A 16,235-nucleotide genomic window follows, 5' to 3' on the forward strand; every position below is an offset into this window, starting at 1 on the left:
CTCCTTGGAGTTTGAATTTGGTTCTGGGGGCTCTTCAAGCTCCTCCGTTTGAACCTATGCATTCGCTGGACATTAAATTACTTTCTTGGAAAGTTTTGTTTCTTTTGGCCAACTCTTCTGCTAGAAGAGTTTCTGAATTATCTGCTCTTTCTTGTGAGTCTCCTTTTCTGATTTTTCATTAGGATAAGGCGGTGTTGCGAACTTCTTTTAAATTTTTTACTTAAGGTTGTGAATTCTAACAACATTAGTAGAGAAATTGTGGTTCCTTCATTGTGTCCTAATCCTAAGAATTCTAAGGAAAAGTCGTTGCATTCTTTGGATGTAGTTAGAGCTTTGAAATATTATGTTGAAGCTACTAAGGATTTCCGAAATACTTCTAGTCTATTTGTTATCTTTTCCGGTTCTAGGAAAGGTCAGAAGGCTTCTGCCATTTCTTTGGCATCTTGGTTAAAATCTTTGATTCATCATGCTTATGTCGAGTCGGGTAAAACTCTGCCTCAAAGGATTACAGCTCATTCTACTAGGTCAGTTTCTACTTCCTGGGCGTTTAGGAATGAAGCTTCAGTTGATCAGATTTGCCAAGCAGCCACTTGGTCTTCTTTGCATACTTTTACTAAATTCTACCATTTTGATGTGTTTTCTTCTTCTGAAGCAGTTTTTGGTAGACAAGTACTTCAGGCAGCTGTTTCAGTTTGATTCTTCTGCTTATAATTTCAGTTTTTTTCATTATAAGATTTAAACTTTGTTTTGGGTGTGGATTTTTTTCAGCGGAATTGGCTGTCTTTATTTTATCCCTCCCTCTCTAGTGACTCTTGTGTGGAAGATCCACATCTTGGGTAGTCATTATCCCATACGTCACTAGCTCATGGACTCTTGCTAATTACATGAAAGAAAACATAATTTATGTAAGAACTTACCTGATAAATTCATTTCTTTCATATTAGCAAGAGTCCATGAGGCCCACCCTTTTTTGTGGTGGTTATGATTTTTTTGTATAAAGCACAATTATTCCAATTCACTTTTTTTATCACCCCACTTCTTGGCTATACGTTAAACTGATTTGTGGGTGTGGTGAGGGGTGTATTTATAGGCATTTTGAGGTTTGGGAAACTTTGCCCCTCCTGGTAGGAATGTATATCCCATACGTCACTAGCTCATGGACTCTTGCTAATATGAAAGAAATGAATTTATCAGGTAAGTTCTTACATAAATTATGTTTTATGCTTACCTGATAAATTTATTTCTCTTGTAGTGTATCCAGTCCACGGCCCACCCTGTCTTTTTAAGGCAGATCTAAATTTTTAATTAAACTACAGTCACCACTGCACCCTATGGTTGCTCCTTTCTTGTCTTGTTTCGGTCGAATGACTGGATATGACATGTGAGGGGAGGAGCTATATAGCAGCTCTGCTGTTGGTGATCCTCTTGCAACTTCCTGTTGGGAAGTGAATATATCCCACAAGTAATGGATGATCCGTGGACTGGATACACTACAAGAGAAATAAATTTATCAGGTAAGCATAAATTATGTTATTACCCATTCCCCAGTTTTGCATAACCAACACTGTTCTAGAAATACACTGTTTACCTCTGTGATTACCTTGCCCCCTTATTTCAGTTCTTTTGACCGACTTGCATTTTAGCCAATCAGTGCTCACTCCAGGGTAACCTCACATGGATGAGCTAAATGTTATCTTAATGAAACACATGAACTAATGCCCTCTAGTGGTCAAAATGCATTCAAATTAGAGGCAGTCTTCAAGGTCTAAGAAATTAGCATATGAACCTCCTAGATTTTGCTTTCAACTAAGAATACTAAGAGAACAAAGCAAAATTGGTGATAAAAGTCAATTGGAAAGTTGTCTAAAATTACATTCCCTATTTAATTCATGAAAGTTTTGTTTTTTTACTTGACTGTCACTTTACCAGTTTAACTGTGGTGCTATTTGCCTCCTTCTGCTGGCCAGGAGTGATATTCCTAACAGTAATTACTCAAGCCGTGGACTCACCATATCCGGATAGAAATACATTTATCAGGTAAGTATAAATTTTGTTTTTGATTTAAAGTAAAGTTTAAGCAATCAGAATATATCTATGCATTCTTTTAACATTGGATGAGCTAATCGCTAAGTTTATTCAATAAAAAATGATTATTTTTTCTTTTAATTTTATTCCGAATTTTTCCGTCTAACTCCTCCCAACCTCTATTTCTGGGTTTGAAGTCCCACCCGCTCTATACGTAATCTCAGAAGCGCGTTCACAGTGAGCGCTGCAATTGCGCATGCACGATTCTGAGCTTCCCATCACTAATGCACATGCGATAAAGGTTGAAACCAGTCTCAAATGCGTATTAAATGCTGCCGTAAATAAAAGAAGTACACATGATCGTGTAGACTGAGAGCAAAAAAATAGAATGTAGCGCATGCGCAGTGCATCGAGTAGGCGGAAGGTGTAGAGTCACGACTGCCTAACGGCCAGAATTTCAACTGGCTAATCGAAAAACGTCACTCAAAAAGAAATTTTTTTTTTTTTAAAAAACGGGTCGAATTTTGAAATCGGAAAAATGTGAATTAAAAGTGAGATTACAGGATTTGTAAGTAAAAATGGAAAAAATTATGACTTAAAGTCCTCTTCATTTAGAAAAAAAGATTTGAATTCTGGATCGTCAAGTTAATTTTACCTTCACTTTAATACAAAGTTATATAATTTCATTCTGGGGAAAATATTGCGGTAGTGTCCCAGTAATCCCCTTTAAGAAAAATGGGACCTTCAAATTTTTCCAGGGCTGATTTTTATTCCCAGTCAGGCCCTGCCTTAGCCTGTCCTGAATAAGATAATCATTTATCAAAATGCATGCACTTGTTTCTGCTCACAGTATGGCAAATTAGCAATAATGCTCTGTCTGAAGCACATTTTAGCTAAACATTGCTGTTTTTATGATTAGCAAGAATTTTTTTTTAAGAAAAATGTAGTAAAGCCTAAATTGTCAATATTGCTTGCAGTCAAAGCTTTATAGTGAACACAAAAGGGTACAGTAAATCTGAATCAATTTTGCTTTGTATAATTAGATATGTTGGAATAAATTATTCTCAAACCAACAGATGTGCACACACACCTGCACATCTAGAGGTATACACGCGTGAGCTACTGCACCTATGGTACCCTCTGTATTTTGTGAACAATGTGACCATATAATGCTACATGGAATATACCATTTAGTTGTCCTGCAGTTTGAGTTACTGTACCTTTTAATTAGGAGATTGATCCATGGATTCCTTCTTTCTCTGTGTCCAAGTTTCTTTTAATAGTCTAAAAGTGCTAAAACACTGGCCTTGGACCACATAGGTCCTTGGCCTCTTGCATTCTCCCCTTGCAGTACACAGGCTCTATCCTATATCAGCCAGACTCCCCATTAAAACTGGTAAAAGGATTTATTTTGAATACATTGTAGATGTACACATGCCTTCCCATACCCCCCAACTGTCCCGATTTTCGCAGGACAGTCCCGATTTTAGTGGTCCGTCCCGCTGTCCCGCGTTGCTGGCCATCTTTCTCGCGTTGCCCCATGCATTAAATTTTTTTTTTTTAAATTCTATTGAGCACATACTCAGAAGCAGCTGGCTTTTCTCTCCCAGGGTTATATACCTGTTAGATTCTTTGTGGAAAATTAATGGTGTGTGGGTTAAGCAGGAGTATGAAGGCTGTTGTATACCTTCTGACCTCAGGTAATGGTGACCTCTAACCCCTGGTAGTGATGACGTCTAACCCCTGGTGATAATACTAGCATGCCTTCAGTTTTATATGATGAGCAGTGCTAACACCAGGGTAACGAACAATGGTAGCCTCAGACTGCCAGCTAATGTGCTTGCCAACCCCAGGACCCCATACAATGAGTTACAGATACCCATATATGATGTAGTGTGTGTCTATCTGTATCTTTAAGTGTGTATGTGTGTGTATCTGCATGTATGTGTAAGCTGTGTAGTGTGTGTGTATCTGTATGTATAAGTGTGTGTATGTGTGTATCTGCATGTATAAGTGTATGCTATGTAGTGTGTGTGTCTGCATGTATTAATGTAAGCTATGAAGTGTGTGTATCTGCATGTATAAGTGTATACTATGTAGTGTGTGTGTGTATCTGCATGTGTAAGTGTATACTATGTAGTGTGTGTGTGTATTTATCTGCATGTATAAGTGTAAGCTATGTAGTGTGTGTGTGTGTGTGTGTGTGTGTATCTGCATGTATAAGTGTATGCTATGTAGTGTGTGTTTCTGTATGTGTAAGTGTATGCTATGTAGTGTGTGTGTGTATCTGCATGTATAAGTGTATGCTATGTAGTGTGTGTCAATCTGTATGTATAAGTGTATGCTATGTAGTGTGTGTGTATCTGCCTGTATAAGTGTATGATATGTAGTGTGTCTGCATGTGTAAGTGTATGCTATGTAGTGTGTGTCTGTGTGTATCTGCATGTGTAAGTGTATGCTATGTAGTGTGTGTCTGTGTGTATCTGCATGTGTAAGTGTATGATATGTAGTGTGTGTGTGTATCTGCATGTATAAGTTTATGCTATGTAGTGTGTGTATCTGCATGTGTAAGTGTATGTGCTATGTAGTGTGTGTCTATGTGTGTATCTGCATGTGTAAGTGTATACTATGTAGTGTGTATCTGCATGTATAAGTGTATGCTATGTAGTGTGTGTGTGTGTATCTGTATGTATAAGTGTATGCTATGTAGTGTGTGCGTATCTGCCTGTATAAGTGTGTGTGTATGTGCATATGTGTGTGTATGTGCATATGTAATTGTATGCTATGTAGTGTGTTACCGTGCATTTCTTTCATGTAATTAGCAAGAGTCCATGAGCTAGTGACGTATGGGATATACATTCCTACCAGGAGGGGCAAAGTTTCCCAAACCTTAAAATGCCTATAAATACACCCCTCACCACACCCACAATTCAGTTTTACAAACTTTGCCTCCCATGGAGGTGGTGAAGTAAGTTTGTGCTAAATTCTACGTTGATATGCGCTTCACAGCAGGCTGGAGCCCGGTTTTCCTCTCAGAGTGCAGTGAATGTCAGAGGGATGTGAAGAGAGTATTGCCTATTTGAATTCAATGGTCTCCTTCTACGGGATCTATTTCATAGGTTCTCTGTTATCGGTCGTAGAGATTCATCTCTTACCTCCCTTTTCAGATCGACGATATACTCTTATATACCATTACCTCTACTGATTCTCGTTTCAGTACTGGTTTGGCTATCTACTATATGTAGATGAGTGTCTTAGGGTAAGTAAGTCTTATTTTATTATGACACTCTAAGCTATGGTTGGGCACTTAATATGTAAAGTTCTAAATATATGTCTTTAAACTTATATTTGCCTTGATTCAGGATAATCAGTATTCCTTTAAAATTCAGACTGTCAGTTTCATTATTTGGGATAATGCATTTTAATTCAATTTATTTTTCTTTACCTTGAAAATTTTCAATTGATCATTTTTCCCTGTGTGCTGTTAGGCTCGTGGGGGCAGAAAATGTTTATTTTTATTGCGTCATTCTTGGCGCGGACTTTTTTGGCGCAAAAATGTCGTCATTTCCGGCGCCGTAGTTGACGCCGGAAGTTGTATTCTGTTAATACGTCATTTTTGACGCATGTGTATTCAGACATTTTTTTTGCGCCAAAAAATGTGGGTGTCGGTTCTGGCGTCAGAGGATGTGGCGTCATACTTGGTGCCAAATATATGGGCGTTGTATTTAGCGCCAATAATGTGGGCGTCATATTTGGCGGCAAAAAATGTGGGCGTATTTTTGTTTCACTTTTTTTCCTCACATTATTTAAACCTCACTTTTTTATTGCTTCTGGTTTCTAGAAGCTTATTATTTTGCATTCTTTTTCCCATTCCTGAAACTGTCATTTAAGGAATTTGATAATTTTGCTTTAAATATTGTTTTTTTCTATTACATATTGCAAGATTTCACTGTTCCTGTTTCAAAACAATCTAAGAGGATTCCTGTTGACTGAGTTCAGTCCTACCAAAGCTAAGTTAATTTTATTTTTAATGTTATGAATGTTTATCTTTAGCTATGGTTTGTAATAAGTTATCATGATAAACTTTTACATGCAGAATCCTTTAGTATTTATACTTTATATATTGCCATTCTTTTTACATCTTATGTACAAGAAATATTTAGAAGATTTATAAGAAATATTTAGAAGATTCTATTTTAAAGGCTTTGTCTGACATCGTGCCTTCTAATAAAATTTTTAGGTCTTTTTCAAACTTCTTAATTATTGAAGTTTCAAATGACCAACAACATACTGATTTATCCTTCTCTGATGATGTTTTTTCTCATTCAGAATTTTCTTCATCAGATATTGACACTAACAAATCTACTTTTTTATTTTTTTATTAAAGTACATTTGTTCTTTGTTGAAAAGGTGTTGATTATTTTGGATATTAAGGTAACTAGTTCTTTTTCAAGACTAGCTAACACTATTTCTGCTTATTTATTCTTCTGTGTTTTCAGAGGTTTTTTTCCAATTCCTCATACTAGGGAATGGAATAGGCTGAGAATTTTCTTTTATTCCTTCTTCAAAGTTTTTTAAACTATATTCTTTGCCGGCAGTTAAATTCAATTTGGAGGGTTCTCCAATTTATTGGGGCTATCTCTACTCCTACTAATTATGCTATTGTTTCTATAGCAAAATAGTATTTATTTTCCTTTAGATGGTTGTATCTTATTTATGGAAAATTATTTAGTTTCAGGTACTTTTCTTGGACCTGTGATTTATTTGGATGTTGCAATTGCTTCATTATTTCTGTTTACTTTAAGATCAAGTATCAGATTATGATTTATTTTAGCATTGTTAAAGGGACAAAATTTACTAGACTAGGTGCTGTTGCATTTGTCTTGTTGTTTTGCATTTATTGATTATGCAAGTCCACTGTATTGACTGGTCCTTTAACTGGACTATCATGCTAATAATTTCATTTGTGTCTTCATTTTATTGAATATTTTCGCAAATGAGGTTTTATCTATGTCTTTAGCTGTTTTAGCTAGAAGAATTTTGTGATTTCTAAAAATCCATATTTCTTTTGTTCTAAGATAATCAATTATTTGTTTTATAATTGGATTCAATTCTTAACTGTTAATCTGGGCTTCAAGATTGAGTTCTAAGACTAAAACTTTAAGCTTATTCTAGTTTGGTTGTTCTTATTAAGGAACGAATTCCTGAATTCTTTCCCAAGTAACATGTTTTTAATTAGAAATCAGCTCCCTAAAATTGTGATGTACGTGCCGTATTCCAGCTTGGCTGGCAAGGGGCAGGTTAAGACTTTTTTGAAATTTATTTGGTTCTATTCGGTACAAATTTCTTTGATTTTATTCCAGTAAGGCTAACACTTTAAGAGTGTTTCGGTCCTATATATTTTGGGTACTGTTGAAGCATGGCTGATCACCCATGGGGTTCAAGCGCTGCTCATACCTTCAATCTTCTGGGGTATTTCTTCCAGTCCCATTTTTAGGAACTGGGTTTTGGAGTTTTATTCAAACTATTCTGCCTTTTTTTGGTCAGTGATAGCATTATTTGTTTTCATTAGATACAATAAATGCATATTTTCATTTTTCTGTTTTCATTCAGATTATTTTCTAAGGATGCGGAATCTCATATGATTCATTTTGTTCTTCCAGGACATAGTTAGAGGACCTTTTTTTCAAAAGCTCTTGATTCCTCACACAAGGGTCACCTTTTTTAGGTTTCCAGATAGTTTGTTTCACTGTCTATATCTCTATCAGACAAGGGACAATTTTATTGTGTTCCGTCTGTCGGTACCTTTAGTCTCTATTATTTCCTTCAGTTGCTATATATGCATAGAAGTTTTAGGTCTTATGGCCACAGCATTGGATTCAAATCCATTTGCTCATTTTCAATAGAAAAAACCTTTTCCAGTCTTTTATGCTGAATTATGGTGCAGGGATTCTAGGATTTCGCATTTTAAATAATCGAATCCTAATATTTATCTCTCTTGATTTGGTGGTTAAGATCACCATCATTTAGTTCTACAGGTCTCTTCGTTTCTTTCAACCTGGACCATGATCTCTACAGATTTGAGTCTTTTTGGTTGGGAGGCTGTCTGAGGATCTCTGTCAGCACAAGGGGTTTGGAAATCTCAGGAGGCGAGATTACCATTTGATATTTTAGAACTCCGTGATTTCTCAGAGTTTTTCAGTTAGTTTCTTTTTTAAGAAGAGACGTTTATTGTTTTTTAGACAATATCACAACTATGGTGTATGTCAATCATCAGGGTAGGACTATCAGTCCTTAGGCTGTGACAGAAGTGTCTCGGATATTAGCTTGGGCTAAATCCAGCTCCTATCTAAATTCTGTGGGTTTTTTCCCAGGTATAGATATTTGGGAAGCGGATTATCTCAGTTAATCAAGCTTTACTTCCGGGAGAATGGTCTCTCTTACCCAGATATGTTTTTCAATTTTTCAGATGTGAGCATTTCTAGAAATAGATCTGTTGGCATCTCATCTGAATAAAGAACTTCCCAGGGGCCTATTCAGGTCTGGGGATCTTCAGGCGGAAGTAGTGTATGCATTGACATTTCTTTGGAATTATCTTTTTGCCTATTTCTTTCCGCCTCTAGTTCTTCTTCCAAGTGATTTCCAAAATTCTTATGGAAGTATTTGTTTGTTATGCTGGTGGCTCCAGCATGGCCTCTCAGGTTTTGGTATGCGGATCTCATTCGGATGGCCAGTTGCCAACCTTGGACACTTCCGTTTAAACCAGACCTTCTTTCTCAAGGCCCATTTTTTCCATCAGGATCTCAAATCATTAAATTTGAAGGGATGGAGGTTGAACGCTTGGTTTTTAGTCATAGAGGTTTTTCTGACTCATTGATTAATACTATGTTTTAGGCTCGTAAATCTGTCTCTAGAAAGATTTATTATTGAGTCTGGAAGACCTACTTTTCTTGGCATTCTTTTAAAATTCATAGAATTTTATTATTTTTTCAGGTTGGTTTGGATAAGGTTTTGTCTTCAGTTCTTTGTTAAGACAAATCTCTACTCTTTCTGTTCTTTTTTCACAGAAAGATTGCTAATCATCCTGATATTCATTGTTTTGTACAGGCTTTGGTCCGTATCAAGCCTGTCATTAATTCAATCTCTCCTCTTTGGAGTCTCAATTTGGTGCTGAGGGCTTTACAGGCTCCTCCGTTTGAAACTATGCATTTTCTGAACATTAAATTACTTTCTTGGAAAAGTATTGTTCATTTTGGTCATTTCTTCTGCTAGAAGAGTTTTTGAGTTATCTGCTCTTTTTTGTGAATATCCTTTTCTGATTTTTCATCAGGATAAGGCAGTGTTACTTCCTGATATTCATCATTTTGTTCAGGTTTTGTTTTCGTATCAAACCTGTCATTAAGCCAATTTCTCCTCCTTGGAGTCTTAATTGGGTTCTGAAGGTTTTTCAGGCTCCTCCATTTGAGCATATGCTTGCTCTGGACATTAAAGTGAAGGTAAAGTTTTCTCTTTCTGTATACATTATTTTATCTATCACCTTGCAAAATGCACAGTCGCTAACTTTGTTTTTTTTTTTAACCTAACATATTTCTTTTAAAAATATATTTGTTCTACCCGACAGTTCTGTTCCAATCTCCGCCCACCGTCCATTTCCTCTCTCTTTAGCTTATAACGTATAGAGCGTTCCCACCCGCTCTATACGTGCCTACAATGCTCGTGCCCGGCTTCGTAAAATACAGCGCATGCGCAAAACATCCAGAATCTCACATAATGCGCATGCGTTAATGCCCTTTTGCATTACAAATAGCAAGCGTCATTGATCTCGGCAACGCGCTTGGTTTTCAATGGAGAGGAAGTAACCTAACGCATGCGCAGAGCTTTTGAGATAGCGGTGACGTCAAATGACGGCCGCCTAACGGCCAGGAAGTCAATTGGCCAGAAACTCAACGTGACCAAAAAGCTGAAAAAAACAACAAAAAAACGGGTTGAATCTAACGCTTGTAAGATTGCTGCTAATAAATTAAAAAACTAATAATAGAGATACATTTTAGGATTTTGATGAATGAAAGTACCATTGATTTTTGCTGTATTACAGATAAGTGCACAGTAATACAGCTAAGTTTACCTTCACTTTAATTACTTTCATGGAAAGTATTGTTCTTTTTGGACATCTCTTCAGTTAGAACAGTTTTTGAATTATCTGTTCTTTCTTGTGAATCTCTTTTTTCTGATTTTTTTTCATCAGGATAAGGTGGTTTTTTCTGTCCTCATTTCAATTCTTTCCTAAAGTTGTAAATTCTAACAAACATTAGGGAGGAATTATTGTTTTCCTAAGACTTATTTGGTGAGATTCTTACTTTCTTTGGATATGGTAAGAGTTTTTTGAAATTCTATGTTGAAGCTATTCAGATTTCAGATAGACTTCTAGTCTATTTTTTTTGGTTTTGAGAAGGTCAAAAGCTTCTGCCATTTATTTGGCATCTTGCTTAAACTTTTGATTCATCATGCTTATTTGGAGTCGGGTGGATTCCCGCCTCGGATGATTACGGCTCATTCTACTAGGTAAGTTTCTACTTCCTGGGCTTTTTAAGAATGAAGCTTCTGTTGATCAGATTTGCAAAGCAATGACTTGGTCTTCTTTGCATACTTTTACTATGTTCTACCATTTTGATGTTTTCTCTTCTTTAGAAGCAGTTTTGGTAGAATGGTACTTCAGGCAGCTGTCTCAGTTCGATTCTTCTGCTTATAATTTCAGTTTTTTTTATTATAAAAATTGAAACTTTTTTGATTTGGGTAGTGGATTAATTTTTCAGCGGAATTGGCTGTCTTTATTTTATTCCTCCCTCTCTAGTGACTCTTGCGTGGAAGTTCCACATCTTGGGTATTTATTATCCCATACGTCACTAGCTCATGGACTCTTGCTAATTGCATGAAAGAAAACATAATTTATGTAAGAACTTACCTGATAAATTCGTTTCTTTCATATTAGCAAGAGTCCATGAGGCCCACCCTTTTTTGTGGTGGTTATGATTTTTTTGTATAAAGCACAATTATTCCAATTTCTTATTTTTTTGATGCTTTCGCGCCTTTCTTATCACCCCACTTCTTGGCTATTCGTTAAACTGAATTGTGGGTGTGATGAGGGGTGTATTTATAGGCATTTTAAGGTTTGGGAAACTTTGCCCCTCCTGGTAGGAATGTATATCCCATACGTCACTAGCTCATGGACTCTTGCTAATATGAAAGAAATGAATTTATCAGGTAAGTTCTTACATAAATTATGTTTTTTTGCTTACTTTAAAGGCCAGAATCTAGAATATTAATGGGGAATGCAGAGAGCAGTTTTAAAGAATCTATTATTAAATGTCCAATTAAGATAAAAATATTTAGCACTGTCTCTGCACAGGTTAATTACAGAGCTCGCATAGCTATACCAGTGGTTTGAGCTTGTGTTTGATTTGCTGTCTAAGAGTATTAAAATATATGACTTTATTTATTATTTTATTTATATTACTTTGGTGTTATGATTTTTTAAGCTCCGCCTCTGCTCACTACATTTTAAAATTTTTCCACGGGGGGTGTCCCTCTTTTGAATTTTGAAATGTTGGGAGGTATGCCTTCCCCTTCATTTGGGTCGTGGACACCCGAATAAAACCTGCTATGGGTCACAGGCCTTCTACCTATATGTAGGAGAACCAAGATGTAAAAGGAAATGTCATTTTATTGCTGCAGTATAAAATAGAACACATTTCTGATGCGGTTTGCTTTTTTCTAGCTTTCTCCTATGCTTTTTATTTTCCTGCAGACACAAGGTGAAGAGTTGTGGGGGTTATTTGTCATGACTTGTGACATATACAAGCTTTGTACTGGATACATTATGGTTAAAAGCTAGTATTTAGCAAAGACGCCATGGGCAATGAGATCGTTGTTTGTAATGAATCACTTATGTTAAATTTTCTATAAATAACAAGTATGAACTTTAATTTAATGAAGGGAGTGCTGTTTTGATCCTGCGTTACTATGCAGCATTTACATGCATATAGCAAAATCGCACTAGCCCAGTCATGTATCCTTTTGGTGCGCCTATTGATGCATAAATGACTGTCAGCTTATTTACTTTACTGGTGCTGTTGTGGTGAGGAAATTCAGCCTTTGTAGAAGGCAAAAATAGAAAGTTGCTCTCAATTTGCATATATATTCTCAGCTCTTGAGCATGAAAGTAACTCTCTAGTTCCCGAAGGGATTATAATTTTAAATGGCATTATCTTTAAATTGACTTAAAGGGACATTGAACTCAAACCTCTAATAAATGTGAGAGCTATTTAAAGGGACGTGAAAGTCAAAATGTAACTTTCATGGATCAGATAGTGCATGCAGTTTTAAAGAGGGTTTTAAATTGATTTCTTTTATCAGATTTGCTTAATTCTCTTGGTATCCTTTGTTGGAAAGCATACCTAGGTAGACTCAGAAGAAACAATGCATTACTTACTAGCAGCTGGCCACTGATTGGTGATTACATTTAAATATCTCGTCATTGGTTCACCAGATCAGCTAGGTCCGAGTTGTGCAGCTGTTCTCTTTGCAAGAATTAAAGGGACAGTCTAGTCAAAATTAAACTTTCATGATTCAGATAGGGCATGCAATTTTAAACAACTTACCAATTTACTTTTATCATCAAATTTGCTTTGCTCTCTTGGTATTATTTGTTTAAAGCTAAACCTAGGTAGGCTCATATGCTAATTCCTAAGCTCTTCCCGCCTCTTATCTCAGTGCATTTTGACAGTTTTTCACAGTTATATAGTGCTAGTTACGATGTTTCATATAGAAGAAATTGTGCTCACTCCCGTGGAGTTATTTATAAGTCAGCACTGATTGACTAAAAAGCTAGTCTGTCAAAAGAACTGAAATAAATGGCAGTCTGCAAAGGCTTAGATACAAGGTAATCACAAAGATAAAAAGTATATTAATATAACCGTGTTGGTTATGCAAAACTGGGGAATTGGTAATAAAGGGATTATCTATCTTTTTAAACAATACAAATTCTGGAGTAGGCTGTCCCTTTAAACACATAATTATAATTAATTAATAGTTCAATTTTAAAATTCTTTAACACATCAGAACATTTTTCTTTCACTCTTTTATGTCCGTTTTAGCATACTAAACATGTTTTTACACAACTATAGATCTAATAGGGAAAAATTCCAAAGCTATACTGGTGGGCAGGGACAAGGCTTCTGAAGAATAACCCGTTGTGAGCACATAATTATATATTTCAATATCAAATTTCAATTTAATTCTCAAAAAAAGTACAAAATAAAAAGACCTGCAATTTTATACTATATTACTATAACAAACACATAACAGAACTTTTAGTATCTCTTTACTGGAATGTGTAACCGGATGAGTGCCATCTGTTCCGTCCTGTCCATTTGGAAAGATTAAATCATAAGTACGTTCTTATAGGATGCTGAGGTGTGGATCAATAAGAGAACATTCTGAGAGGCTACAAAGCTGGGGGAATCACTAGGATAACACACTGATAGGATAGACCGAGGGAGGGGCTAGGAGAACATACCAAAATGATGCAGAACAATTAGGGATCAAAATTACATTCTAAATGGAGGCAAACTGTGGCTGATCAGAGTGCATACAGAGAGTATGCCAAGTGGGAGGACCAGAAGAAACACATGCCAACATGATGCTGAGGAGAGGTATCAGGAAGATGCGCTCAGGATATGGGTGGGGTTAGGAGGAGAAATAGCGATAGTGTAGTGTAGCGGTTTCAGGACAAGCTCGTGCTACTAGTAGATGGAGAGGGAAGAATCATAGGCTCCTTTCCCCTATTTTTCTTTAGGTTCCACAGGCTTTCTGTAAGAAGCAGAAAGTATAATAGTTATGTGGCCAGAAGACACACAATATGTATACTACTAATACATATAAGAAAGTGATATAGGTCTTACTTCCCCATTTACACCATGTACAAGTGGAAAAAGCACGACCACAGTGTTCTTAAGCTAATATGGGATTCCTATTGTAATAATATTGTGACAGAGAGTAGTGCAGAAGGTAGTAAGAGATTAGTATGAGATTCATGAGGTCAGAGCATCAAAAAAGTTACTCCAATATACTTGTTTCTTTCCATATGAGGACCATGCTGCACTTTGTCTGATTTGTTTTATTTGCAATTGTGATGCTGTCATTTAATTGTCCCTTCTTTTTCACTTTCTAGTCAATTAACAGTAGTAACATGTCATTTACTTTGTGTAGGTTAATTACATTGTAAAATGTAATTTTAGTCACAATTAGATAAATTACAATGTCATGCATGAGTTAGTACTAACAATCCATAGCCTTAACTACTACATTTTCCATCTGGTAGTCATATATTATTATTCTATATTTACTTAGATACCGTATTGTGTTTCATTCTCATTTGATAATGACATGATGATGATTTTTTTTTTCTATATTGTGCATGAGTTGTTTGTTTAGCATGTAAAATACTAATTCTAATTTAACTCAGGAGAATGGTATTAAAAACAATTAGAACATTTAGTAGTTTTCCTTTATAATGAGCATCAATGTGATTCTGCATTAACCTGTCAAAATGGTAATATATGTCTCTAATGCTAGGTTTGGTCCATTAGGGAAAATGCTATTTCAACCTTTTTCTGGCAAGAGACCTTTAAATATGAGCAGTGAATTGATCTTTGCATTTTAACTCGCCAACCTGCTTTGCTTGAGGCATTAACCTCTTAGAGCACGTAGAGCGCACAATTTAATATAAATGTCTAGTTTATCTTCCTCATGCATTTTATTATATTAGACTTAATATGTCTGATCATGTGTTAACACAATGTATCTCCTTTCTCTCCTCTATTCTGACACTGCTGCTTCTACCGTTCCATCATCCTCTTGCTCTTGGCTACGGATTTATGCCTTGATTCTCTTTACCTACAATCATACATCAAAAAACAGCATCATTGTGATAATAAAGACTCCCACGGATCCCCACGTAAGTGATTCATGTATATATAGTTTTTGATTTGGACAGAATTCACTGCACTAAAATTGTACTCTCTTGTTAATGCTTGAAATATATAGAAAAAGTGTTAAATGAATGCAAGAGATATTAAACAAAGATGGCAATATACTTTGTTTAATACATAATAGTAAAGAATATATTTTAGATATTCTAATTGTACTTTTACAGCTGACTGGAATCATTTATGACCTGCGTTAATTTTGTTCAGCAAAGACAAAGAGATAAAAATGAAATAAAAGTTGACAGCTGATAACTAAAACTAAACGGAAAAGTACTTGTATTTTTGTTAATTAATATAGTAAGTGTAGAAATACCACAAACTGATGACTGGGCATTAGATATGAGTGAGGACAGAGTATTGTACTTCAGTAAGTGCCTTAATAAATTACAAAACACTTATTATATTTGAGGTTGACTAAAAGTCAAATGCTGTTTAGTCAGGAGTTTATGACTAAAACGTATTCAAACCTTGGTGTCAAAATAAACAATGTATCCTACGGTATAGAGGATCATGGGGATCCATTTTGTGTGACTCTACTCAGATACATATTCTCATTGAAGTGGGGTATTTTGGAGTGACTCCTGTAGTATTACATTGTTTGACTGATGTGAATATAATTCTCGGGGGTTCTCATCAGAGCCCTAGAATAACTTGACATCCTCCCGCACTGCCAGCGGCCGAGGTAGTGTGGCATGCTGAGAACTTTAGCTCACACGACACAGGGAGAACTAATCCAAGTTGAAAGCTAGTACAGGCTCTCTGCAGCCCCAAGTTAGATTCAATAGATTTATTGCTTCCCGCCGATAGCACAGACTCATTACGGTTTTGGCCTACATATTTGGAGGTTCAAATGACTATTATAGCCCCTTTATAACTGAGGTATTCCCCGTGACCTAGCTACGCGCAAGTCTTATCTTAGTTTATGCCCTAAAATAGGAACACCCATAGCATCCTCAGTGTATTAGTCTTGCATAGCCCCTATATATATATATATATAAATATATATAGATCTAGCTTAAGCCTATTGTGAAGAAAACACGGTAAACAGATATCATAGACCCCAGGGCGCTCTGTCTTATATGCATGCCATAAGATGTTTAACCTGCTATACCATCTCACCTTTATTTCAAGGTCCAAGAGTGACCGTGAGTTACATTAGAGCAC

At 36.0% G+C, this 16,235-nt stretch overlaps 1 protein-coding gene across 3 annotated transcripts in view; it reads left to right on the forward strand.

Annotated features, from left to right (window-relative positions):
* Positions 1 to 16,235, forward strand: part of OSBPL8 (oxysterol binding protein like 8) — a 760,079-nt gene that overhangs the window by 374,759 nt on the left and 369,085 nt on the right. For all 3 annotated transcript variants that reach the window (XM_053716764.1, XM_053716766.1, XM_053716765.1), the window contains one exon: positions 15,004 to 15,040. In XM_053716764.1, coding sequence (XP_053572739.1) covers positions 15,004 to 15,040 — 37 coding nt within the window. The remainder of the gene's footprint in view (positions 1 to 15,003; positions 15,041 to 16,235) is intronic.

The sequence above is a fragment of the Bombina bombina genome, chromosome 6 (genome assembly GCF_027579735.1).
Source record: "Bombina bombina isolate aBomBom1 chromosome 6, aBomBom1.pri, whole genome shotgun sequence".
NCBI lineage: Eukaryota > Metazoa > Chordata > Amphibia > Anura > Bombinatoridae > Bombina > Bombina bombina.